The sequence below is a fragment of the Emys orbicularis genome, chromosome 7, assembly GCF_028017835.1.
Source record: "Emys orbicularis isolate rEmyOrb1 chromosome 7, rEmyOrb1.hap1, whole genome shotgun sequence".
Taxonomy (NCBI): domain Eukaryota; kingdom Metazoa; phylum Chordata; order Testudines; family Emydidae; genus Emys; species Emys orbicularis.
In genome coordinates this window covers 103,242,463-103,269,317 of record NC_088689.1, presented here as the reverse complement: position 1 = coordinate 103,269,317, position 26,855 = coordinate 103,242,463, and the positions used below count along the sequence as shown (strand labels likewise).

The following is a 26,855-nucleotide window of genomic DNA, read 5'->3' as shown; positions in this document are numbered from 1 at the left end:
CCTCTAAGCAACAAACTGAAATAGTTCATGGTTTTATCTACAAATATTAACTGGACTAGAACTACATAAGTGCTAGATGCTCTTGATGATTTCATGATCGTTAAGCTGTAACATTTGGAAGATGTATAGTACTTGCAAAACTAAAGTCATTTTGTGAATGAAAAATTATTTTAATTTTTTGTACATTTTAAGGTGCCCAATGAAATGTAATTTCCTAACCTAACTGATTTTGTTGTTTTTCATGCCTCTTCTGCACACACTACTATTCCTAATTACCTGCTAAATGATACTCATTCATGCATAGGATAGATGAGTGGAGATTGATTGTAATCTGTGTATTTTAGTGCTAGTGGGCTGCTACTCTGAGCTGTTTTATTACCACATGATTTTTGACAGTTTTGTCTTGTTTTCTTTTTATGTTTTCAAGTGTCTATTTACAGTATCTGGTTTTATGACAAGAATGACTGTCATCGAATAGCAAAACTCATGGCTAAGTAAGTACCTCGTTTTTTATTTCCCCCCCCAAAATTCTGCCCGCCAGTGTCACTTATGTAATGTTCTCTCAATTTTTACTGTGAAATATGCTTTTTATATTTAACATTTTTAAAATCAAAACTTTGATATTCTCACTACTTCTCTTCAACTTTTTGTAATAGCTAAATCTTTAATTCACATTAGAATTTAGAGCATCAGAAGTCTTTCAAAAATGTTAAGTTCTTATAAATACTTGAGGTAAATCAATAACTTGCCACCCTTCCCCATGCCCATCTCCCCAAAAACATGTGCACATGTGTTCTGGGTTGTTTATATATTTTTTTATACAACCCTGCCTGAAATAACATCAAGGTAACCTAGATGGCAGAATATCCACACAGACAAAAAGGAGTCCAACAAATAAGTTGAGATGATTAACAACTTGAACGGTGAATGCATTTAATTACCAGACCAAAAAAGTGAAGATTTTGGTGTTGCCTGTTAGTTCTGTAGTTTTTGAGTTTATTTTTTTCCTATCTAGAAGCCAAGGGATGGGGGAAATGGGTGTAATCACTGGTGATTGGAGAAGGGTGTGGGGCTGACTGGTGAGAGTGAGTGGAATTATGAACTGTTAAGAGGGCTTCTTTGTCAGAGTCCAGAAATTTGCTGGAAGATGGGCAGGAAGGCCCATGTAAAGCTGGCTACCTCATCTCGTTCTACAATTTTTAATCTTCATTGTTTAATTTACTAATATGTTTTTACATTCTAACTAGAGTAAATGTGAAAACTGCTGAACAATACTGCAAACAGGTGACTAGTGTTAAACTCATTTATTGTACTGAAGTTGGTAATTACTAATCTTGACACAGTTTGCCTAAAGTTGAGGAAAGTGATGGTAAGCAATTAGAATGGAACAAAGTAACAAAAACAGTTCCTCCTCTAAAGCCGGATGTAAACATTGTGCAGAGTGAAATAGCAAAATAGAATTTAAATTTCAAATATATTAATTTCAATTACAACACAGAATACAAAGTGTACAGTGCTCACTTTATATTTATTTTTTATTACAAATATTTGCACTTTAAAAAAAAATAGTATATTTCAATTCACCTAATACAAGTACTGTAGTGCAGTCTCTTTATCGTGAAAGTTGAACTTACAAATGTAGAATTATGTACAAAAAATAACTGCATTCAAAAATAAAACAGTGTAAAACTTTAGAACCTACAAGTCCACTCAGTCCTACTTCAGCCAATCGCTCAGACGAACAAGTTTGGTTACAATTTGCAGGAGATAATGCTGCCCACGTCTTATTTACAGTGTCACATGAAAGTGAGAAAAGGCGTTCACATGGCACCGTTGTAGCCGGTGTCACAAGTTATTTACTTGCCAGATGCGCTAAAGATTCATATGTCCCTTCATGCTTCAACCACCATTCGATAATGATCCAAAGCAGAGCGGCCGAAACACTTTCACTTTCACTTTCATCATCTGAGTCAGATGACACCAGCAGAACGTTGATTTTCTTTTTTGGTGGTTCGGGTTCTGTAGTTTCCGCATCGGAGTGTTGCTCTTTTAAGACTTCTGAAAGCATGCTCCACACCTTGATCCCTCTCAGATTTTGGAAGGCACTTCAGATTCTTAAACCTTGGGTCGAGTGCTGTAGCTATCCTTAGAAATCTCACATTGGTACCTTCTTTGTGTTTTGTCAAATCTGCTGTGAAAGTGTTCTTAAAATGAACATGTGCTGGGTCATCATCCGAGACTGCTACAACGTGAAATGTATGGCAGAAAAAACAGAACAGGAGATATACAATTCTCCCCCAAGGAGTTCAGTCATAAATTTAATTAATGCATTATTTTTTTTAATGAGCATCATCAGCATGGAAGCATGTCTTCTGAAATGGTGGCCAAAGCATGAAGGGGCATATGAATGTTTAGCATATCTGGCATGTAAATACCTTGCAACACCTACTACAACAGTGCCATGCGAACGCCTGTTCTCACTTTCAGGTGACATTGTAAATAAGAAGCAGTCAGCAGTATCTCCCGGACGGAGTAGACTTGTAGGCTCTAAAGTTTTACATTGTTTTGTTTTTGAGAGCAGTTATGTAACAAACAAACAAAATCTACATTTGTAAGTTACACTTTCACAATAAAGAGATTGCACTACAGTATTTGTATGCAGTGAATTGAAAAATACTATTTCTTTCGTTTATATTATTTTTTATTATAAATATTTGCACTGTAAAAATGATAAAGTGAGCACTGTAAACTTTGTATCCTGTGTTGTAATAGAAATCAATATATTTGAAAATGTAGGAAAAAATCCAAAAATATTGAATAAATTTAAATTGGTATTCTATTGTTTAACAGTGCAATTAATCGCAGTTAATTTTTTGAGTTAATCACGTGATTTAATTGCGATTAATTGACAGCCCTAGTTTTTTCATGTAATAAAACCTCCAATGAGATTTTTTTTGGAGCTATGAAAAATCACAACCCTGATTTCAGTTAGAGTAAAACTAAAGATCTGATCGAAAGCCCATTGAAGGCAGTGGAAGGAGGAAGAAGATATTATTGGTGAGATTTTTGGATACCTGTCCAATATTTTATTAAAACTTCTATCTTAATTTCTTAAAGACACAAAACAGGGGGAGAAATTACTGCCCTTCGACCCTCCGTTTTCAAATGGAGGGTGAGAGGGACGAGTCTTCATAATACACACTTAAATTAAAATCCTGGTTAATGTCTTTGCGAAAGGGAGGGGAGAACTTTCAACTTCATGCTCTCCTTCTGCCTGCCCTCTCTAAGTTGCTTTCTCTGGCTGTGTGCTGGCTGTCTTTGAGCTTTGGCAATCCCTGTGCTGCCTGGATGCTTTAGTCAATAAACTTATTGTGCAGTGATCCCACTTCTAAGTTAATAGAGCTGTCACACACCAGCTGTTGAGATCCAAGTCACGAACGTTTGGAAAGTTACAGTAATATAGCTAATTCTTAAATAGGAGAGTGGAATTTACTTAATCCAAAAATATTCTTTCCACCTGTATTTTTTCTAAAGCATCTCTTCTGATTGTCTGTAACTATTAAAAAACAGCTACGAAAGACTTCTAGCTTTAGATGACCTTCAAAATTTGTGTTTTTGCAAGAGTTTGCATCAATCTTTTTTTTAATGTATATGTACGTATTATGTATAACGTGTTGAAAAAACTTTTTTGATATGGCATGTATAAAATACACATTTAATTTGGTATGCACGTCTGATATATTTAGAGCATTACAAAACCTGAATATTAAAGAAAATTAAGGAATTGTAACTGTCCACTGCTGCGTTTTAACTATTGCTTTTATAGTTCAGCTGTGCTCTTGAAGCTCCTTTTTCATTGATGTGAATGGTGTCAGGGAGATTTGCCCTTCGAGCATGCTCAGAAATTATTCTTTTTCAGTCAACCTTTTATTTAAAAGATTTTCCCCAACATAGCAAAGGCATTTGCTGCTGTTAAGGATTGTGTACCGGCAAAGTTTACAACTAAAGCTAGATGGGTTTGTTTTCTGTCTTTGGTAGCCCTCACTAAAAAACATGTATTTACAGTTTTGTAAGGTGGAAAAAATAGCCCCTTCTCACAAAACCCACCAATGACTGACCAAAATTTTCTCAAAACTCTGGGGTGGGGAAAACTAATTGGTTTGGGCTAAGGCTAAACTTGAGAAGTAACTGCCCTAAAGAGCAGGACAGGAACCAGATTTCCATTTAATGGGAAATTCTATATGTTCTTGAATGGAACGAAAGCTTCAAAATTTCCTGTGAAATGAAATTCCCTCCCCAAAATTGTTTTGAATTTTTTGATGAAATTATATTCCAATTTTAATGGGTTTTAATTTTTTTAATTAAAAGAAGTTTCTAAACAGTCATTTCAAAACAAACTGATTGAAACAACGTTCCAAACATTTCACAGCAGAATGCTTCCATATTATCAAAATGTTTCATGTGGTGTTTTTTCAAAAATGAAAATTAGTAGAAATTGACATGTTTCTACAAAATGTTTAGCTTTTGACCAATGGGCTTTTTCTGACAGAAAAACGTTCAGTCTGAAAACTCCCAACCAGCTCTAGCTGCCAGTATGAAATCAGATGATCTGAATCTTCTCTTTGCCCTCAACACAGTGCGCTTGGGCAGTGTTACTGTCCAAGGTTCACCCTGAGGTCTCCTTTTATTAACTTGGCTGTTATTCCTTTTTTCTGCAAGACTTGTTGATTCATTACTTAGCTCTCCTTTTGTCTGACTCTCCACTTCCTCCTGAGTTTGGAGCTACTGAAATCCACCTGCTCTGGTTGCCAGAGAGGTCAGCTGACTAGCCCTGTATCTCCATGTAGGGTTCTAGAACTAAACATGCTGTCACATGCTGTCTTAGACATAGAAATTGTATCATCCAAATCAGCAAATGTTATAACACTTAGAAAATATCTGGCAGAGCAAATATATAAAACTATGGGTTGGCATCCATATTATGCCTTTTAGTGAATGTATGTCTGCTAATGGGGAGAAATTTAAATGCAATATAACTAATAAAAATGAAATGTAAGGCAATCCAGCAATTAAATGGGCAGTTTTTGTGTACCTGTACAATTAAATGGGTATAAAGCTGCCTTGGGTAACAAACTGGGAAAGAAACTGTGTTCTTCTGCCTCTTTCCTTGAACTGTATAGCCAGCTGTAATGTCTAACTTTACTTTGAAAGAGCTTTTCCAAAATCAAGTGAAACAAATTAGCTTAACTGATAAACCTTCCAGGGAAAACTTTTAAGATTTTTAAGCTTTCTTTTTAAAAATAAGCATTAAAAAGGTATACATAAATAGCATACTTACTGGCCACTCTGTAAAATCAGCAGAAAGAGTTAACTTATCCTGGAACCCTTTATGACCTGAAAAAAACTGAAGGGTTGAATGATTGACATTTTCTGTGATTGTTATGATGGCACATTTTGGCTTTCCCATCAGCCATTAGTTACACAGCATAAGATTTCTGAAGTGACATGCCAGCTCCTAAGCTCTACCCTGTCTACAATGCTTGTTTTTCTTGAAAGACTTTATTAATGCAGACTTTAAAAAGGGCTTTTAAAAGGTGTTGTGTTTACAATTTATTCTCTGAAGTAATGTATTTGTATAGATATGAACTATTGAGAGTGAAAATGTAGGCCACGTTTACTCTCCTCACATCACTGAAATGCATTCGCCATGTGCCTTCTCTTCTTGCCCCTGCACTCCCTTAGATGGGGAGATAGGAGAGCGGGCGGTGAAAGGGCTAATGGTGTGATGAAGAACCAGCTATACCAGTACTAACGCATACCTGTACAGAGCTGCTTTATGGCAGTGGTTGCAGAGTTAAAGTATTATGTTGCTTGAATTTAGCCTTCCCACTAAAGATTTCATTACGTAAATACAGCTCTAGTGAATCTTGGATGCTGAAAATGTTTGAGATGAAAGTTTTGGGGTGGTGGTTGTTGTGGTTTTTTGTTTGTTTTGTTTGTTTTTTTTACAGTTTAATGCTATAGACTCGATTTCCCTTCTAACTGTTGCTGATTACCAAAATATATGTAGAAGAATCTTTCTTCTAATAGGCCTGCTTTTCCTCCTGGTAGTCAGTAATGCCCCAGCTCAGTGTTTGACATCATATATGCTTCCATTCCTACATGCAGTAAATACATTTTCTTGATACAGTCTTTCACAGCCTAATACCAGTTGTACAACCTTTTAAATTATAAATATAAATCCCAGATGATAATTTTTGAGAACAGCAGCAGTTCTTTAAATGAGCTGGTTAGTCAATGTAACACACTAGTTGTTATCCTCAATAACACAGAAAAACAACTGTTTGAATATTCCTGCTATAATCATGTGAAAACTGTTTCAGACGGAGCAGCTTTCCTATAACTTTCCTTTGTTACATATATCTTGTAATCCTCCTAAGAGGGCTGTTCAGGCCAAGGCAGTTATCACATCTCTCTCTAAAAATACATCACCTAGTGAACGGACTAGTGTCATATCTTTTTAAAAAAATACTGATCTATGGTACCCTTAACTTCAGTAGCTCACTTGCCTTTATGTCTGACCCTTAACATGAAGCAGTGAGTGGGAGAACTGCAAGGAGGCTGAAGGAAACCAGGAGCTCACTCTTCTCTCCAGAGGCTAGAGGGGAAGTTGGTGGCAGCCTGCTCTTACATCTCTGGCACTGAAGAGTCTTTATAATGAGGCCATCCAGTGGCAGCCAGCTGCCTTCCCCAGTGCATGTGTTTTCACAGCAGGCCAGATCCTTAAGGGTATGTCTATGCTGCAGTTGGATGCCCATGCTAACTGACTCGGACTCAGGCTGTGTGGCAGTTTAATTGCGGTGTGCACGAACCTGAGCTTTGAGACTCTCCCACCTCTCGGGTCTTACAGCCCCGGTTCCAGCCCATGCCTGAACATCTACACCGGTATTAAACAGCCCCTTAGTCCAAGCCCCATGAGCCCAAATCAGCTGGCATAGGCCAGCTGCAGGTTTTTAATTGCAGTGTAGACATACCCTAAGTGTAGCCAGGCTCACATTTTATTTTGGTAGGTGATGTGGCCAAAAATGGAGAGGCTGTGCATTAGTCAGTGAAGACCGAGGAACCATGCTACTCAGTTTACAATGTAATACATGTGTTCTTTGTATAATCCATGTTTAGGTATCTACAAATTTATTTTATTGTAAAAAACTTCTGAATGTGACAGTTATGCAGAGGCAGTTCATATTGCAGAAAAATTTTGTGGGACACAGACCAGTGCAGTCTGGGTTGGATGGTAATAATAAAATAGTCAAACTGTCAGATGGACTGTACAGATTTGGTCGCAAATGCATAGCTCTGATCAATGATGTATTAGCTTTTTATTCACACAGTACAAAATGTCTTCATAAATAGTAGTGTATCCATTTACTGCCGCATTCTATATGACAGATTCTTTCCAAATAACATTTCTTTGAAATCCAATTTCTTTTCCCTCTTCTCTTCCCCGTTATAGAGTAGTACAACAAGAAGCTCAAAGATCGCAGCAAGTTTCACATGACAGAAAGAGTCCCAGCAGAACTAATGGTTGCAGTGAAAACAAACCCATTGATATCCTGGAAATGCTTAGCAAAGCCAAGGATGAATATGAACGAGTAAGGAAACTTGTGGGGAGGGAGGATTATCTATATTAGTAATGTAAAACTAGTCCAAGTACTTCTTTTGATTTAAAGACCTAAGGTAGATCTCATTGAAATCAAATGGAGCTTTGCCTTTGCCTTCAGTGAGAGTTGGATCAGAGCATAGTCGGGCAGTTTTATACATAAGCATTATAACCTGTATCAGACTTCTTCAGTAATTCTTTACATTTCAAGTTAATTGCATTCACTTCTTGAGGTTCCTTTTTTCTTACAATAGCAGTTCTAAAGTGAGATGCTTAAGTAACACTTGTATTAAATTGTAGATTGAGGTTCCCACCAGAGGAGTACACTATATATTTTTTTAAGATCTAATATTTCACATATAATTTTAAAACTGGACATTAGGAAATAAAAATTAAAGTTGTAATATTCTGATTTTGTTGTCTTTTCTGAAATTGAGATAAAAGTGATTAAACACATGATACAGTATTAGAATTATAGAATATCAGGGTTGGAAGGGACCTCAGGAGATCATCTAGTCCAACCCCCTGCTCAAAGCAGGACCAATCCCCAACTAAATCATCCCAGCCAGGGCTTTGTCAAGCCTGAACTTAAAAACCTCTAAGGAAGGAGATTCCACCACCTCCCTAGGTAACCCATTCCAGTGCTTCACCACCCTCCTAGTGAAAAAGTTTTTCCTAATATCCAACCTAAGCCTCGCCTACTGCAACTTGAGACCATTACTCCTTGTTCTGTCATCTGCTACCACTGAGAATAGTCTAGATCCATCCTCTTTGGAACCCCCTTTCAGGTAGTTGAAAGCAGCTATCAAATCCCCCCCTCATTCTTCTCTTCTGGAGACTAAACAATCCCAGTTCCCTCAGCCTCTCCTCATAAGTCATGTGCTCCAGCCCCCTAATCATTTTTGTTGCCCTCCGCTGGACTCTTTCCAATTTTTCCACATCCTTCTTGTAGAGTGGGGCCCAAAACTGGACACAGTACTCCAGATGAAGCCTCACCAATGTCAAATAGAGGGGAATGATCACGTCCCTCAATCTGCTGACAATGCCCCTACTTATACAGCCCAAAATGCCGTTAGCCTTCTTGGCAACAAGGACACACTGTCTATTCATATCCAGCTTCTCGTTCACTATAACCCCTAAGTCCTTTTCTGCAGAACTGCTGCCTAGCCATTCGGTCCCTAGTCTGTAGCAGTGCACGGGATTCTTCCGTCCTAAGTGCAGGACTCTGCACTTGTCCTTGTTGAACCTCATCAGATTTCTTTTGGCCCAATCCTCTAATTTGTCTAGGTCCCTCTGTATCCTATCCCTACCCGCCAGCGTATCTACCACTCCTCCCAGTTTAGTGTCATCTGCAAACTTGATACTGGCTGCCAACTAGACATGGAGCCATTGATCACTACCCGTTGAGCCCAACGATCTAAACAGCTTTCTATCCACCTTTATAGTCCATTCATCCAGCCCATACTTCTTTAACTTGCCGGCAAGTTAATCCGCTGTCTTATCTCTTTGACAGTATTTGTAGTCTTTTTGGTAACAAAGATATATCATGGAGCAGTTCAGGAGAAATGAGCACCGAAGAAGACTTTTGTATTAAATATAGTCATAAATGTTTAATTTTTTGTAATACACATTCTCAAGAGATTCTGTTTGGTACATGTTCTGCACTGTATTTCAGACTGCATTTTTTCCCCTTACTGAAATTCACTGGAGGAGATGGATTGATTGAGACATGAATCATGATAGGATGTGCTTTACAGGTCCAAATTTAAATACTTCAAGGGGTGTTGAATCATGAGGCAAAAGACCAAGGGCCTTCACCTACCCGCGAACTGTGATTTAGGCATGTTGTATAGCCTGAAATGACTTGCTGCCATTAAATTAAAAAAACTAAAAACCTCTGACGTGTTTAGAAACAAAGCATTTCAGAATAATATAGGGGTTGACATGTATGTATGTATGTATGTATGTATGAAACCAGTCTCTCCTTTTACAATTTTCAGCCAATCTGATATCAAATTTGCTTTTGCCATGTTTGCAATTTTTATAAACTTCTCTATAAACATACATATGATTTTAAACACTTATGGATGTTATGTTTTATTTAATTTGCTAAGTGACATTCTCTCAGATATTAGTTGTGACTACTATTAAAAAAAATCTTTTAAAATAGTAATTAGTGTTAGTTTCATTGCTTTCTTTGATTTTGTGTCAAGCTATAAAGTGAATCAGAGCCAAGGATAATCCCCTGGCTTTCCACTCTAGTGTATTTGTTTGTGTCAAATTTTACCAGATAAGCAAAATTGAGCAATGCTAGTTCAAGATGTGGTATTAATAAAAGAATGACCACATTAGTTTTAGAAGGAAACCTCTTGTGGCATAGATTGACATGTCTGCCATTATTTAATTATAGAGTCTTTCTCTTTATTCTTTTGTCCATGTATTTCTACACTGATGCTGTGTAATTTAAGTAAACATATTTGCTGTAAAGAAGAGCGTTTCTTGGGAGAACATGCAGTCTTATTTCTTTACAAATTATTCTGGGGCACTCAAGTTGATAATTACACATGAATTTGTATTTCAGTATTTAAGAGCAGAAAGTACTTATCTGCCTAGTACATTCCAGATGGATCATACAGTAATCCTTGTGTGCAGCCCACATGAGATTGGCAGAGAGTCAGCATGAGAAGGGGACAGAGGGAGAGCAAAAAAGAGATTTATAAAGGCCAGAGTGATTTAATCTAGGATTCTAAATCAGTTTAATCCTCCAAGTACACTCTACATCAAGTCCATATGTGAAAATGAATGAATTCTGAGATTTTTGTATCAAGTGGGTGGATGCTTTTTGTTGGTTGGGGTTTGTTTTGCTTTGTTCCCTCCTCCCAAGATTCTGGAAGATAATGAAGTGTATTATAGCCAATCCCTTGGTCAAAGTGAAAAAAAGCCACATTTCTAAATCTTATTTGTAAGCCACAAAACAGTCAAGGACTTTAGGTCTAATGTATGTTACTACTTAAATGTTAAAAGCTGATACGAGTTGGGGAGAAATCTCCTGGAATCTAAATATGTAGTCTTTGTTTTATTCCTAAATCTGTTGCTCAGTCACTGCGTGCGTAGACTGTCGGTCCTTCATGAGTTGAAACTGAGCCGATCACAACACGCCTTCCAATCTTCTCTCGCTCTGGCCATCCTTCGCCATGCTTGTCCATATCTCCTTGTTAGGAAATCATCCCACCTCTTTGGAGGCCAACCGCGTGGCCATTTCTGTTCTCGCGGATACCACTTGGATATAGCTGCGGTCCATCTGTTGTCGCTGAGACGGGCCACGTGACTCGCCTACCACATTTTGCTGAGCCTGCTTTCAACAATAACGTTTCGCACTCCAGACTGCTGCCTAATTATTTCGTTTGGGATGTCATCGCGGAGCAAAATGCCCCAAAATGTTCGTTCCATCGCCCTCTGTGTGACAGACAGTTGATGTTCTTCAATCTTTGTCAGTGACCATGTTTCGCTGCCATATAACATCTCTGGAAGCACGGTCGAGTCGAAAAGATTCGCACAAGTTGTTTTGCCGATCTTTCCTTGGAGGATGTCCTTGATGTCATTGAATGCGCACCATCCAGCTTTTTTTCTGCGCGACAGTTCGCCTTTCTGGTCGTGACACATGTTGACTTCCTGGCCCAAATTTATCAACCTCTTGGGTCTGCTCTCCTCCAAGAGGAGTCACTGAGAAATTTTAAAAACAAAAAATCACAGCCTCAAAGCCCTTCAGAAAACCCCCAAAATGAACTGTAAGATGCCATTTGCTGGCTTTGCAGCTGTAGCAGTTAAGTAACAAGAGCCATTCCCCTGCTTTGTGCTGACATCACTTGATGATGATGGTGTTTAGAGATATCGTAGGTGCTATATAGGCTGAAGTTCTTATAGTAAGTTGCATCAATTTCAGCTTTTTAAATAAATGCATCATAAACAATACTCAAGTGAAAAGCCACTTGAATCATGAAGTTGCCTTATTATCTTATTGTATTACAGTTGGGACATTTATCTAACATCTCTAAACAACGTGGGATCTGTAGTCTCAACTAATTTCCTGATTTTCTGTGCTCTCCTTGCCTTGTATTTTACAAGTGTTAATTTGTTCCTCCATTAATGCACTTGCACAATTAAATAACTACAATAGAGATAACATAGATAACTAGTCCTTTTTCCAGTGAATGAACATGTACAAATCCTTGAAGCATAATTTTTTATGTGGTGTAAATTCTTGCAGGAATGAAGTTAGCAGATTTTATTGTTTACAGCTAGTGTCCGTAGTTTACATGATTGGCACCTTTTTTTAATAAATTGAACATGTTTCTATTAAGTGGAAAAAAAATATTAAACTGAAGTCCTGTAAATTTCCCAGTAAGAGAACAACAAAATAATAGTGAGCACAGCGGGTAGATTTAATATGGTGAATGTCATTGTCTCATTATATTTAAAACTTATAAAAATCAACAAGATCTACATTCTGTATATATGAGAGTGGAAAAGGAAGTGCTGACTGAATTATAGCAATTGTGCTGCTGGGGTAAGGATAGAAAACAGATGTATTTATGTAAATGTTTTCTTTTTTAGACTCAGATCAGTGACTTAAGTATTATATCAAGTTCTGGAATGCAACAAAATGAGAATCCCACGAAGACGGAAAGCATGGAGACTTCAGAACAAACATCTTCAACGTTACAAATGCAAGACCAGGTATGTTCAATCCAAACCTAAACAAAGTGACAATCCTTTACTAATATTTATCATCAGTAATAGAAATACAGCATGTTCTGCACAAGTGAGATTTTTTCCAGTACTTCTGCAGCACAAAAAGTGTGTTTGTTTACAATTCAGTTAAAAAAAAAAAAAGAATTGCCAAGATGCGTGTGTTCCTAAACCCAATGACTGTTAGGATTCAGGAGACAGATCTCTTTCTCACTTCTTCCTGGTGTATGTTATGGCCTTTTTTGTCTGACCTTTTGGCTTTGGGTAAAATTTTCAAAGGCATCTAAGTGATTTAGGAGCCTTGATCCCATTTTCAGTAGAGGCGTGAACATTTAGGAAATTCAGTCTCATTGAAAGTCAATGGGACTCAAGTTCCTAAGTAACTTAGATGCTTTTGAAAATTTAATCTCTTTTCTATATTCGGAAACTTTTCCTAAAAATTCCCCACCATTATTACTGCTGTTTTATTTCCATTGGTAATAGTGCTAGTATAGACAAGAGGGTAGATCCTGAACTTATATAAATGATCACAGCTCTCTTGAAATCAGTGGAGGTATGATAGTTTACGCAGGCTAAGGATCTGAACCAAGGGATTTGTGGTTACTAGCATTTTAAGTAGTGTGTCTGCTAGACCTGCTCTGAACAGGGTTAGAAGACATGCTTAAAAACCAACAGCTTGTCACAGATTTGTCTATGTGAGTGATCCACTGTTGCTCCTACCAATAGAGTTTTAAACTGTGCAAAATATCCTAATGTAAATGCATTGCTTAATTTGCAGTTTCTCTCTAACAGAAGTTTTCCATGGTTCAAAACAGGTTTCCTTTCTGTTTGGTAAGCAGCATCACTGGGCATTTTGTAGCATGGATATTGTCAGAAAATAAATAACTGACTAAATTTGCTCATAGGCATTCACCCACAATGAAGTCCTATAGCTTCCTACTTTAGAGAAGATTCAGTTAAAACAGTTCTAATGCTGTAATTCAGGGGTAGGCAACCTATGGCACGCGTGCCGCCTTCGGCACGCGAGCTGATTTTCAGTGGCACTCACACTGCCTGGGTCTGGGGGGCTCTGCATTTTAATTTAATTTTAAAAGAAGCTTCTTAAACATTTTAAAAACCTTATTTACTTTACATACAACAATAGTTTAGATATATATTATAGATTTATAGAAAAAGACCTTCTAAAAACTTTAAAATGTATTAGTGGAGCGAAACCTTAAATTAGAGTGAATAAATGAAGACTCGGCACATCACTTCTGAAAGGTTGCCGACCCCTGCTGTAATTAGATGCCACACAATACATCAATAAGTTGTGCCTACTAACAATGCCACCTAGTGGAGGCAAAAATGTAATGCTTAAGCATTAGGTAATCCTTAACTTCAGAAAATGACCTTTAGCGATTTGGCTTAATAATTGGCTGGTTTAAATTCCCTGATATGGTTGTATTCCACCATATCTTCATGCAAAACAAAACAAAAACAAGTATTCTTTTTTTGCATTTTTAAATTTGTAAATGAAATATAAAGATGTCTGTAGTTTGACATCTTTGGAGGAATGACTGCAATTAGGAAGGCAGCTTAATATTTACAAAATAAATCCAGAAGCAAACACATATGCAAATTGCCCTGTAACAATAATTCTTGGGGAAAAGGGGGTTTTTATAGAGAAGTTGAGATTAGATATATTTTTAGACTCCCTTTAATAAAACCTTTTAAACTGAACTATTAAAAGATTTATATATCAGCGATTTTAGAAACCTTTAGTCTAGTTATTACATAAAAAATTACAACCAGTTCTAGTGTCGGTGGTGGAAATGACTATAAGTAACTAAATAGAGGTACAGATGCAATCAACAGTACGTGAGCAAGCTTGATTTTTTTCCCCTTTATTAATCTAGAGAAGCATCTGCACAAATGAAGGGAGAGTAAGGAACAGCTCCATCTCCAATGAGTAAAATAATTTTCAATTAAACAAAAAATTCAGAAGGGCCAGGTTTTTCGTACTTTAAAGCAGGGGTGGGGAAATTCCGGTCCCCTCCTTAATTTCATCTGGCTCACAGCAAGTCTCCTCACCACGGGAAACTTCTTAGGTAACTTCTAAAATAAATTACTGACTATCAAAACAAACCTTTCAGATTAATTGATCTAAGCACTCTAAAAAGCCTTTGCTCAATTGGAATTCTATACAATCTGGATTTAGCTCTGCAGCTATTGGCCCACAGGAGTTTAGCTCTGTGCCATTGAAGAGTCCTGTCTCTTTCAAGGATCTCTTTCATTCTCTCCATAATGCCAATTTTGGCCTCTTGCATTTTATTAAACCTGCCCTCCCATCCCCCTGCTATGTATGGCAGTTGGGCTCTTTGAAGTGGCTTCAGGAGATGCACTGAGCATGCTACTGTGGAGAGGACTCAGACCCTAATAAATTTGGTGGCTGGATTGGCTTGTTGTTCAACCAAGGGGGAAAAGTACAAAGGGATTACATAGTCCAATGAGAGACCCTACTATCTTGTTGACAGCTCTGAAACCCATCTCAGCCAGGGAAACGTCCCCAACCCCAAAGTGGAGGTGAGAGTCTGCTCCATCAGCATTTGAGGTGATGGATGTGGATGGAGAAGGTTACGGTCACCTACACTTAGACAGGAGCTCCTTCCTCTGCCATGACCCAGTATTTGAGGACTGTAGAGTATCGCTCAGGAAAGACTTGTGAGCTTTTCATATTTAAAGGGACTGGTCTTATCCTTCTCCTCCCCTTACTCCTCTTAATTAAACCCTTCCTGATCCCAGCACAGAGGACAGGCCTCAGAATAGAGAGAGAAATATACAAGAGGTGGGGAGCTCACTTACAGGAGGAATTCCTTGCCCAAAGAGCAGCTCTTCAACTCTGAGCCATGCAGTGGGATAGTGCTGGAGACCAACTGGTATCCTGAAAAGAACGGCCTACTGTCCAGCCCTCATTCTCATCATCTTGGGACTCATGCAGTCTAGAAGGCAGAGTGAACCCAAGGATAGATAGGGCTCTCAATGGTTGTCTCTTGGATGTCTCCCAAGTGAATGAAAACATACACCTCTACCCCGATATAACGCGACCCAATATAACACTAATTCGGATATAATGTGGTAAAACAGCGCTCCGGAGGGTGGGGGGGCGGGGCTGCGCACTCCGGCGGATCAAAGCAAGTTCGATATAACACGGTTTCACCTATAACACGGTAAGATTTTTTGGCTCCCGAGAACAGTGTTATATCGGGATAGAGTTGTATTCGGAACTAACCTTTTCAGCTAATATAATTTTACAAGTATTTAAAATCTCTTATTAGGCTGGCCTGATGATCTAGTAAAGAATGATTTGGGTTGTCACATGGCAGGCTGATTCAGGATAATCTTTAGGACTTGTGTTGTAGAATTGGCTGGGAGAATCACAGAAATAATGTTCTCTTTCTTAGAGAAGAGAAGGAAACATGGTGTATGTGACATTTTGGGGATGACCCATACCAGTAAGGGGTTCTCTTGTCTTCTGCCTCGTAACCTTGGGTGCCTTTATGCTGTGCAGCTTTGGTTCAGAGCCCTGACACCAGTAGCTAGACCACAAGCACAAGGTTTCACCCTGGCCCCCACCAGCCTAGTTACTTTTTGCAAGGTGACACCAACACTGCTTCCAGTGTGAGGTCTCCCCAAATCCATCCATCCTGAGTTCTTAACTCCCAGACATGTGGATTTTTTCCTTTCTGGTTCATCCTTTCTGATTTGTCATCACCAAAGGCATGAAACCTGCCACTCAGACACTAGCTTATTTTGGCGCATACACTCCACACAGTTTGCACAACAGAGACCTCCTTGGGGTAAAAATAAACCAAACGTTTATTAAATAGAAAAACCACAGATTCAAAAATGAAATAGTAAAGGGAAACAAACATACAAGTTACCCAGAAAATAAACATAAAGACCCAACCTCAGGCTTTACACGTTCAAATTAAGTCAAATCCCTTTTCTAATACAAGTTACCTATTGCCTTTTGAACAGTTTCCCAGTAGACCCCCTGCCATAGAGGGGATCCAGCATTTCATGGAGAGCACCTGCCAAGTGACTGTCCCTTTCTTTCTGGATGAGGACCTCAGTTTCAAGCCTCCTTTTTAAAAGGGCTTTTGCCCTTTTTCGTTCTCTCTGTCTCCTGGCTTGGTGACTCCTGGTTATTCAGGGTGGGGAAACTCTAGCAGGGATGTCTGTGTCTTCCCATTAAATCTAATCTCACTTTTTGTCTTTTCCTGGTTGTACAATGCTAGGTGCTTGGAGCTAGGTCTGGTCTACACTACAGACCTATATCAGTATAATTGTCGTTCGGGGGTGTGAAAAATCCACACACCCCTGAGCAATGTAGTTATATAGTAACTCCTTGCTTAATGTTATAGCTATGTTCCTGAAAATGCTGCTTTAAGCGAAACAATGTTAAGCGAATCCAATTTCCCCATAAGAATTAATGTAAATAGGGTGGGTTAAGTTCCAGGGAAATTTTTTTCGCCAGACAAAAGACTGACTGTCTATCTATCTATACACATACACAGTATACGTTTTAAACAAACAATTAAATACTGTACACAGCAGTGATGATTGTGAAGCTTGGTTGAGGTGGTGAAGTCAGAGGGTGGGATATTTCCCAGGGAATGCGTTAGTCCTAAATGATAAACTAGCACTCAGCTGAGCCCTCAAGGGTTAACACGTTGTTAATGTAGCCTCACACTCTACAAGGCAGCACGAATGGAGGGAGGGGAGACAACATGGCAGAGAGAGGCAGAGACATACACCATGTGTGTGAGTGAGTGAGAGAGATGCGCATTGCCCCTTTAAGTACGCTGACCCCACTCTAAGTACACTGCCTTTTTAAGTAGATCAGCAAGTTGAGACAGCAGCTGCTGCCAGCAAGCTTCCTCGGTCCTGAGCCCTGTCGTGTCCCCACTCCCCGCTCTGTGGAGATGGGGGGCGGGGGCAGGGAGACACCCTGACATTAGCACCCCTCTTTACACACACACACACACACACAGAGCAAGCAGGAGGCTCCCAGGAACAGCTCCAAGGCAGGGGGCAGGAGCAGCACATGGCAATGGGGGGAGGGACAGCTGAACTGCCTGGCAATTGATAGCCTGCCAAGTGGTTGCGGCACAGGGGAGTGGGGAGCCGATGGGGGGCTGCCAGTCCACCCTGGGTCCAAGCCCCCACCAGCTAGCTCCAATGGGCTGCTCTTTCTGCAAGCAGTGAACAAAGCAGGTGGCTGCCAAACAACATTTTTTTTTTTTTTCATAGATTCATAGACTCTAGGACTGGAAGGAACCTCGAGAGGTCATCGAGTCCAGTCCCCTGCCCTCATGGCAGGACCAAATACTGTCTAGACCATCCCTGATAGACATTTATCTAACCTACTCTTAAATATCTCCAGAGATGGAGATTCCACAACCTCCCTAGGCAATTTATTCCAATGTTTAACCACCCTGACAGTTAGGAACTTTTTCCTAATGTCCAACCTAAACCTCCCTTGCTGCAGTTTAAGCCCATTGCTTCTTGTTCTATCCTTAGAGGCTAAGATGAACAAGTTTTCTCCCACCTCCCTATGACACCCTTTTAGATACCTGAAAACTGCTATCATGTCCCCTCTCAGTCTTCTCTTTTCCAAACTAAACAAACCCAATTCTTTCAGCCTTCCTTCATAGGTCATGTTCTCTAGACCTTTAATCATTCTTGTTGCTCTTCTCTGGGCCCTCTCCAATTTCTCCACATCTTTCTTGAAATGCCCAGAACTGGACACAATACTCCAGCTGAGGCCTAACCAGCGCAAAGTAGAGCGGAAGAATGACTTCTCATGTCTTGCTCACAACACACCTGTTAATGCATCCCAGAATCACGTTTTTTTTTTTTTTTTTGCAACAGCATCACACTGTTGACTCATATTTAGCTTGTGGTCCACTATAACCCCTAGATCCCTTTCTGCCATACTCCTTCCTAGACAGCCTCTTCCCATTCTGTATGTGTGAAACTGATTGTTCCTTCCTAAGTGGAGCACTTTGCATTTGTCTTTATTAAACTTCATCCTGTTTAACTCAGACCATTTCTCCAATTTGTCCAGATCATTTTGAATTATGACCCTATCCTCCAAAGCAGTTGCAATCCCTCCCAATTTGGTATCATCTGCAAACTTAATAAGCGTACTTTCTATGCCAATATCTAAGTCGTTGATAAAGATGTTGAACAGAGCCGGTCCCAAAACAGACCCCTGCGGAACCCCACTCGTTATACCTTTCCAGCAGGATTGGGAACCATTAATAACTACTCTCTGAGTAGGGTTATCCAGCCAGTTATGCACCCACCTTATAGTAGCCCCATCTAAGTTGTATTTGCCTAGTTTATCGATAAGAATATCATGCGAGACCGTATCAAATGCCTTCCTAAAGTCTAGGTATACCACATCCACAGCTTCTCCCTTATCCACAAGACTCGTTATCCTATCAAAGAAAGCTATCAGATTGGTTTGACATGATTTGTTCTTTACAAATCCATGCTGGCTATTCCCTATCACCTTACCACCTTCCAAGTGTTTGCAGATGATTTCCTTAATTACTTGCTCCATTATCTTCCCTGGCACGGAAGTTAAACTAACTGGTCTGTAGTTTCCTGGGTTGTTTTTATTTCCCTTTTTATAGATGGGCACTATGTTTGCCCTTTTCCAGTCTTCTGGAATCTCTCCTGTCTCCCATGATTTTCCAAAGATAATAGCTAGAGGCTCAGATATCTCCTCTGTTAGCTCCTTGAGTATTCTAGGATGCATTTCATCAGGCCCTGGTGACTTGCAGGCATCTAACTTGTACAGTAAATGAATAATTTTGAAAAAGCTTCTAAAATAATCTTATTTGGATGGAAATGCAAAGTGAAAAACTTGCCCTTCTTTAACAGCTTAGCCAAGATTCCAGTGCTTTTTCAGATTCTTAACTATCACACTATTTCACTTCAAACTTTCACACATTACATTATATAGTATAACTCTCTGCATGAGATTAATCCATAATAAAAAACGTAACAAGAAATCCATTGAAGCCATTATTCAACTTTATCCTTTTGTTTTATGCCACAGCAGCTGAAAAAATTTTCATCATCCAAATTAGATGTATAAAATTTCACATATCAACATTTTGCAGACACTGCCAAGTTCAGGGGGTGAGGGTAGAATGCACTGGCCGGCAACTTGGATTGATTGGCCAAGAGCAGGACTCCTTTGAGGTGCTCGGTTGTTTGGAGTCCCCAGAGGCCATTTCTATAGCAGTTCACGTAAAAGGATAAATGGACACAAATCAGATATTAGGAATGGCAATATACAAAAACCTGTAGGGAACACTTCAATCTCCCTGGACACACAATAGCAGATTTAAAGGTAGCCATCCTGCAGCAAAAAAACTTCAGGACCAGACTTCAAAGAGAAACTGCTGAGCTTCAGTTCATCTGCAAATTTGACACCATCAGCTCAGGATTAAACAAAGACTGTGAATGGCTAGCCAACTACAAAAGCAATTTCTCCTCCCTTGGTGTTCACACCTCAACTGCTAGAAAAGGGCCTCATCCTCCCTGATTGAACTAACCTCGTTATCTCTAGCCTGACTCACTCTTGCTTGCATATTTATACCTGCCTCTGGAAATTTCCACTACATGCATCTGACGAAGTGGGTATTCACCCACGAAAGCTCATGCTCCAATACGTCTGTTAGTCTATAAGGTGCCACAGGACTCTTTGCTGATATATTTCAGGCTGTTGACATTGATTTCTAAAGCCCTGTGTGGTTTGGAACCTGGGTGCCACTTCATAGAATCATAGGACAGGAAGGGACCTCAAGAGGTCATCTAGTCCAGTCCCCCTGCACTCATGGCAGGACTAAGTATTATCTAGATCATCCCTGACAGTTGTTTGTCTAACCTGCTCTTAAAAACCTCCAATGATGGAGATTCCACAGGCTCTCTAGGCAATTTATTCCAGTGCTTAACCACCCTGACAGGATGTTTTTCCTAATGTCCAGCCTAACTCTTCCTTTCGGCAATTTAAGCCCATTGCTTCTTGTTCTATCCTCAAACCTTAAGAACAACGGTTTTTCTCCCCCCTCCTTGTAACAATCTTTTGGGTATGTCTACACTACGGGATTAATCCGAATTTATATAATTCGAATTTGGAAAACAGATTGTATAAAGTCGAATGTATGCAACCACACTAAGCACATTAATTCGGCGGTGTGCGTCCATGTACCGGGGCTAGCGTCGATTTCTGGAGCGTTGCACTGTGGGTAGCTATCCCATAGCTATCCCATAGTTCCCGCAGTCTCCTCCGCCCATTGGAATTCTGGGTTGAGATCCCAATGCCTGATGGGGCCAAAAACATTGTCGCGGGTGGTTCTGGGTATATCCTCCCCCCTCTCCAGGAAGCAACGGCAGACAACCGTTTCACGCCTTTTTCCTGGGTGAACAGTGCAGACGCCATACCACGGCAAGCATGGAGCCCGCTCAGCTCAAGACAGCAGTCATGAACATTGTAAATACCTCGCGCCTTATCGTGCAGTTTATGCTGAACAAGAACCTGCAAAACCAGGCGGCGAGGAGCAGGCTACGGCAGCGCGGCGGCGAGAGTGATGAGGATATGGACATGGAATTCTATCGAACCGCGGGACCCGGTGCTTTGGAGATCATGCTGTTAATGGGGCAGGTTATAGCCGTGGAACGCCGATTCTGGGCCCGGGAAACAAGCACAGACTGGTGGGACCGCATAGTGTTGCAGGTGTGGGACGATTCCCAGTGGCTGCGAAACTTTCGCATGCGTAAGGGCACTTTCTTGGAACTTTGTGACTTGCTTTCCCCTGCCCTGAAGCGCCAGAATACCAAGATGAGAGCAGCCCTCACAGTTGAGAAGCGAGTGGCAATAGCCCTGTGGAAGCTTGCAACACCAGACAGCTACCGGTCAGTCGGGAATCAATTTGGAGTGGGCAAATCTACTGTGGGGGCTGCTGTGATGCAAGTAGCCAAAGCAATCACTGAGGTGCTGCTACGAAAGCTAGTGACTCTGAGAGATGTGCAGGTCATAGTGGATGGCTTTGCTGCAATGGGATTCCCTAACTGTGGTGGGGCGATAGATGGAACCCACATCCCTATCTTGGCACCGGAGCACCAGGGTACCCAGTACATAAACCGCAAGGGGTACTTTTCAATGGTGCTGCAAGCACTTGTGGATCACAAGGGACGTTTCACCAACATCATCGTAGGCTGGCCGGGAAGGGTTCATGATGCTCGCGTCTTCAGGAACACTACTCTGTTTAAAGGGCTGCAGCAAGGGACTTACTTCCCGGACCACAAAATAACCGTTGGGGATGTTGAAATGCCAATAGTTATTCTTGGGGACCCAGCCTACCCCTTAATGCCATGGCTCATGAAGCCATACACAGGCAGCCTGGACAGGAGTCAGGAGCTGTTTAACTACAGGCTGAGCAAGTGCAGAATGGTGGTAGAATGTGCATTTGGCCGTTTAAAAGGTCGCTGGCGATCGCTACTGACTCGCTCTGACCTCAGCCAAAGAAATCTCCCCATTGTTATTTCTGCTTGCTGTGTGCTCCACAGTCTCTGTGAAAGTAAGGGGGAGACCTTTATGGCAGGGTGGGAGGCTGAGGCAAATCGCCTGGCTGCTGATTACGCGCAGCCAGACACCAGGGCGATTAGAAGAGCACACCAGGAAGCGCTGTGCATCAGAGAAGCTTTGAAAACCAGTTTCATGACTGGCCAGGCTACAGTGTGAAATTTCTGTTTGTTTCTCCTTCATGAAAACCCGCCCCCTTTATTGACTCATTCATTCTCTGTAAGGAACCCACCCTCCCCGTTCCCCTAGCTTTCTTTCAAAGGAAATAAAGTCACTATCGTTTAAAAATCATGTATTCTTTATTAAGTGATTATAAACATAGGGAGAGAACCAACAAGGTAATCTGGGTGAGGTTTGGGAGGAGGATAGGAGGGAAGTAAAAGGCCACTGAACAAATTCAATATAATGACAGCCTTTTGGTTGGGCTGTCCACTGGGGTGGAGTGGGAGGGTGCACGGAGCCTCCCCCCCCCCCCCCCCCCGCGTTCTTACACGTCTGGGTGAGAAGGATATGGAACATGGTGAGGGGGGAGGGAGGTTATACAGCGGCTGCAGCGGCACTCTGTCATCCTGCTGCCGTTCCTGAAGCTCCACCAGACGCCGGAGCATGTCCGTTTGCTCACGCAGCAGCCCCAGCATTGCAGCCTGCCACCTCTCATCTCGAGCGTCCCTCATGACCTCACGTTCACTGGCATCTTTCCTAAATTTAGATACAGTGTCCTTCCACTCATTCAAATGAGCTCTTTCATTGCGGGTGCATTCCATTATTTCCGTGAACATGTCGTCTCGCGTCCTCTTTCTACGCCGCCTTATCTGAGATAGCCTTCGGGACGGAGGAGGGAGGCTTGAAAAATTTGCAGCTGCTGGAGGGAGGGTTGAAAAAAAGGAGAGAAGTTTTTAAAATGATACATTTTACAGAACAATGCTTTTACTCTTTCATGGTGAAAAACACTATTCACATTACATAACACATGTGATTTCAGTACAAGGTCGCATTTTCCATCTTAATATTGAGTGCCTGTGGCTTTGGTGTTAGAGATCACAGACGCAGGTCCGGGCAATAGAATTCAGCTTGCATGCAGCCATGGTAAGCCATTGTCTTTCGGCTTCTGCGCCCTCCTTTCCCACATACCAAGCAAAGCCCGTTGACTGCTGCGGTTTTCCTGTTAACCTTCAGCAGCAGAAAACAAACTAACCCCCCCACTCCATCCAATTATCTGGGATGATCGCTTTATCCCTCCCCCCACCGCGTGGCAGGTATCAGGGAAGATCCCTGCAGAAACCAAACTAACCCCCCGCCCCCGCTCCCGCCATGAATTCTCTGGGATGATCAATGTACCCCTCCCCCCACCGCGTGGCTGGTAACAGGGAAGATCCCTGGTAGCCAAACGCGAAAAGCTCAGGGCCAATTCCCCCCCCTGTGCTTGGCTAACTTCAGGGAAGGATTTCTTTTCAGCCACAGGCAAACAGCCCAGTAGGAACGGCCACCTCTGTCCCCTTAATTAAGTTCCCGTATTTCAACCAGGTTACCATGAGCGATATCACTCTCCTGAGGATTACACAGCAAGATAAAGAACGGATGTTGCTTGAATGCCAGCAAACACCGGGACCATACGCTGCCAGGCTTTGTCAGGCAATGATACCAGATTACTTGCTGCAAGCATGGCGTGGTCAAGTGTCCTACCATGGAGGACGGAATAAGGCTGCACTGCCCAGAAACCTTGTGGCAAGGCTTTTGGAGTACCTCCAGGAGAGCTTCATGGAGATGTCCCTGGAGGATTTCCGCTCCATCCCCAGACACGTTAACAGACTTTTCCAGTAGCTGTACTGGCCGCGAATGCATCCCAAGTCCTCAGGGCAAAGTAATCATTAAAAAACGCTTGCTTTTAAAACAAGTTTTATATTTTAAAAGGTAAACTCACCTGAGGTCCCTTCCATGGGGTCATGGTCTTGGATAATGGGTTGGGAGGGTACTTCAGTCAGGCTGAGAAAAAGATCCTGGCTGTTGGGGAGAACGGAGTGCTGGGTGCTCTCTGCAAGCTCTTCCTCCTCCTCCTCCTCCTCCTCTTCCCCATCCGCAGAATCCTCAGGTGTAGCTGATGAGACTATCCCCGACCCGGAATCCACGGTCACAGGTGGGGTAGTGGTGGCGGCCCCCCCCTAGAATTGCATGCAGCTCGGCGTAGAAGCGGCATGTCCGCGGCTCTGACCCGGAGCGACCGTTTGCCTCCTTTGTTTTTTGATAGGCTTGTCTGAGCTCCTTGACTTTCACACGGCACTGATCTGAGTCCCTATTGTGGCCTCTCTCCATCATGCCCTTGGAGATTTTTTCAAAAGTTTTGGCATTTCGTCTTTTCGAACGAAGTTCTGCTAGCACTGAATCCTCTCCCCATATAGCGATCAGATCCAGTACCTCCCGTACGGTCCATGCTGGTGCTCTTTTTCGATTATCGGCCTGCATGGTTACCTGTGCTGATGAGCTGAGCTATCTGTGGTCACCTGTGCTCTCCACGCTGGGCAAACAGGAAATGAAATTCAAATTTTCCTGGGGCTTTTCCTGTCTACCTGGCCAGTGCATGCGAGTTCAGATTGCTGTCCAGAGCGGTCACAATGGTGTACTCTGGGACAGCTCCCGGAGGCCAATACCATCGAATTGCGGCCACACTAACCCTAATTCGAAATGACAAAATCGATTTTGGCGCTACTCCGCTCGTCGGGGTGGAGTACAGAAATCGATTTTAAGAGCCCTTTATTTCGAAATAAATGGCTCCGTTGTGTGGACGGGTGCAGGGTTAATTCGATTTAACGCTGCTAAATCCGAATTAAAGTCATAGTGTAGACCAGGCCTTTATGTACTTGAAAACTGTTATCATGTCCCCTCTCAATCTTCTCTTTTCCAGGCTAAACAAACTCAGTTTTTTTCAATCTTCACTCATAGGTCATGTTTTGTAGACCTTTAATCATTTTTGTTGCTCTTCTCTGGACTTTCTCCAATTTGTCCACATCTTTCTTGAAATGTGGCACCCAGAACTGGACACAATACTCCAGTTGAGGCCTAATCAGCGTGGAGTAGAGCGGAAGAATTACTTCTCGTGTCTTGCTTACAACACTCCTGTTAATACATCCCAGAATGATGTTTGCTTTTTTTGCAACAGTGTTACACTGTTGACTCATATTTAGCTTGTGGTCCACTATGACCCCCAGATCCCTTTCCGCAGTACTCCTGACTAGGCACCATTTACCATTTTGTATGTGTGCAACTGATTGTTCCTAAGGGAAGTACGTTGCATTTGTCCTTATTGAATTTCATCCTATTTACTTCAGACCATTTCTTCAGTTTGTCCAGATCATTTTGAATTATAACCCTATCCTTCAAAGCACTTGCAACCCCTCCCAGCTTTGTATCATCCGCAAACTTTATAGGTGTACTCTCTATGCCATTATCTAAATCATTGATGAAGATATTGAACAGAAGCAGTCCAAGAACTGATCTCTGTGGGACCTCACTCATTATGCCCTTCCAGCATGACTGTTACCCACTGATAACTATTCTCTGGAAACAGTTTTCCAACTAGTTATGCACCCACCTTATAGTGGCTCCATCTAGGTTGCATTTCTCTAGTTTGTTTATGAGAAGGTCATGCAAGACAGTATCAAAAGCCTTACTGAAGTCAAGATATACCACATCTACCACTTCCCCCCCCCCCCCCCCCCCCCATCCACAAGGCTTGTTACCCTATCAGAGAAACATGTGATGTCAGCTGGCATGCTCTTGCTAACAGTCCTAGATTTGAATTTCTGGGTGCTGCTAGCAGGGCATTGTCTGGTGGAATTATGAATTCCTTCTGTGTTTCCTCAGTTAGCCAGAGGAAAAAATGCTCTTATCAGTCTTTCTGTTGATTTAGGCAACGTAGTCCTTTTCCCCCTCCCCCCCCAAATGATGCACTTGGGCCAAGTGACAGTAGTAATATGATCTCTTTGTAATTTTTTCTTGCATGTATTAAAAGTAACACTGACTAGGCTGATAGGTCCCAACTATGCAGTCCATCTAATTTCCAAATGCTCTGTACTTTTTGCCCTATTTTGGATTCACTTTTTAGAAGACACGACCACACCCATCCTTTTCTTTGTTCTAACTAAAGCTGCACTTTAATTTTGGGTTCCTTTTTGGTTTCCTTTCGTAGAACAGCTGAGAATGTGTGACTTGATTTATTTTCCCTATAACCTTCATCACTCTGAATGCCCTGTTAATCTCCCTGCTACTTCTTCTCCAGTGTGAAGAATCCTTAGCTTTTCAGTTGCTTTTAAAGTAATTAAAAGGCAGCCATTTTCTATTAGAAGCACACAAAGTTAAAACATTTGCCAAATGGAAAATAAAATCAATAGAGAGTACAATATTTTCCATGTGTGTTGCACTGGAGAATGAAAACAAATTATACTATAACTGGTAATTGACCATGCTCTTCCTTTTTTGCTAATATAAAACAACTTGTATTGTATTTTAACATTATCATGTTTAAAAGTAGCAAAGCAAAATTTTAAATATAGGAAATCCCTTAAGATAGTAAGAAGTGTTATGACAAGCCAGTCATGCAGCGTAATCTAGGTGGGCCTAAGCTTGCTGTTCCAGGGTTCTTTGATTTAAACAAGAAGACACTTGTCACATTAATTTTGTACAAGATATTTAATTACCTTCAGAATATTTTGTTCTTCAGTGAACATTATTTTAAGAAGTATATAGAGAAAAACGGAAGTTAATAGCACTCAGGTTATAACTCAGAGGTACATAAACCAGATTTTT

At 41.1% G+C, this 26,855-nt stretch overlaps 1 protein-coding gene across 1 annotated transcript in view; it reads left to right on the top strand.

Moving 5' to 3' along the window:
* The window catches only part of DCP1A (decapping mRNA 1A), a 53,022-nt gene that overhangs the window by 14,429 nt on the left and 11,738 nt on the right, over positions 1–26,855 (top strand). The window contains exons 4-6 of the mRNA XM_065407211.1: positions 428–494; positions 7,514–7,652; positions 12,275–12,397. Of these exons, the coding sequence (XP_065263283.1) occupies positions 428–494; positions 7,514–7,652; positions 12,275–12,397 (329 nt within the window). The remainder of the gene's footprint in view (positions 1–427; positions 495–7,513; positions 7,653–12,274; positions 12,398–26,855) is intronic.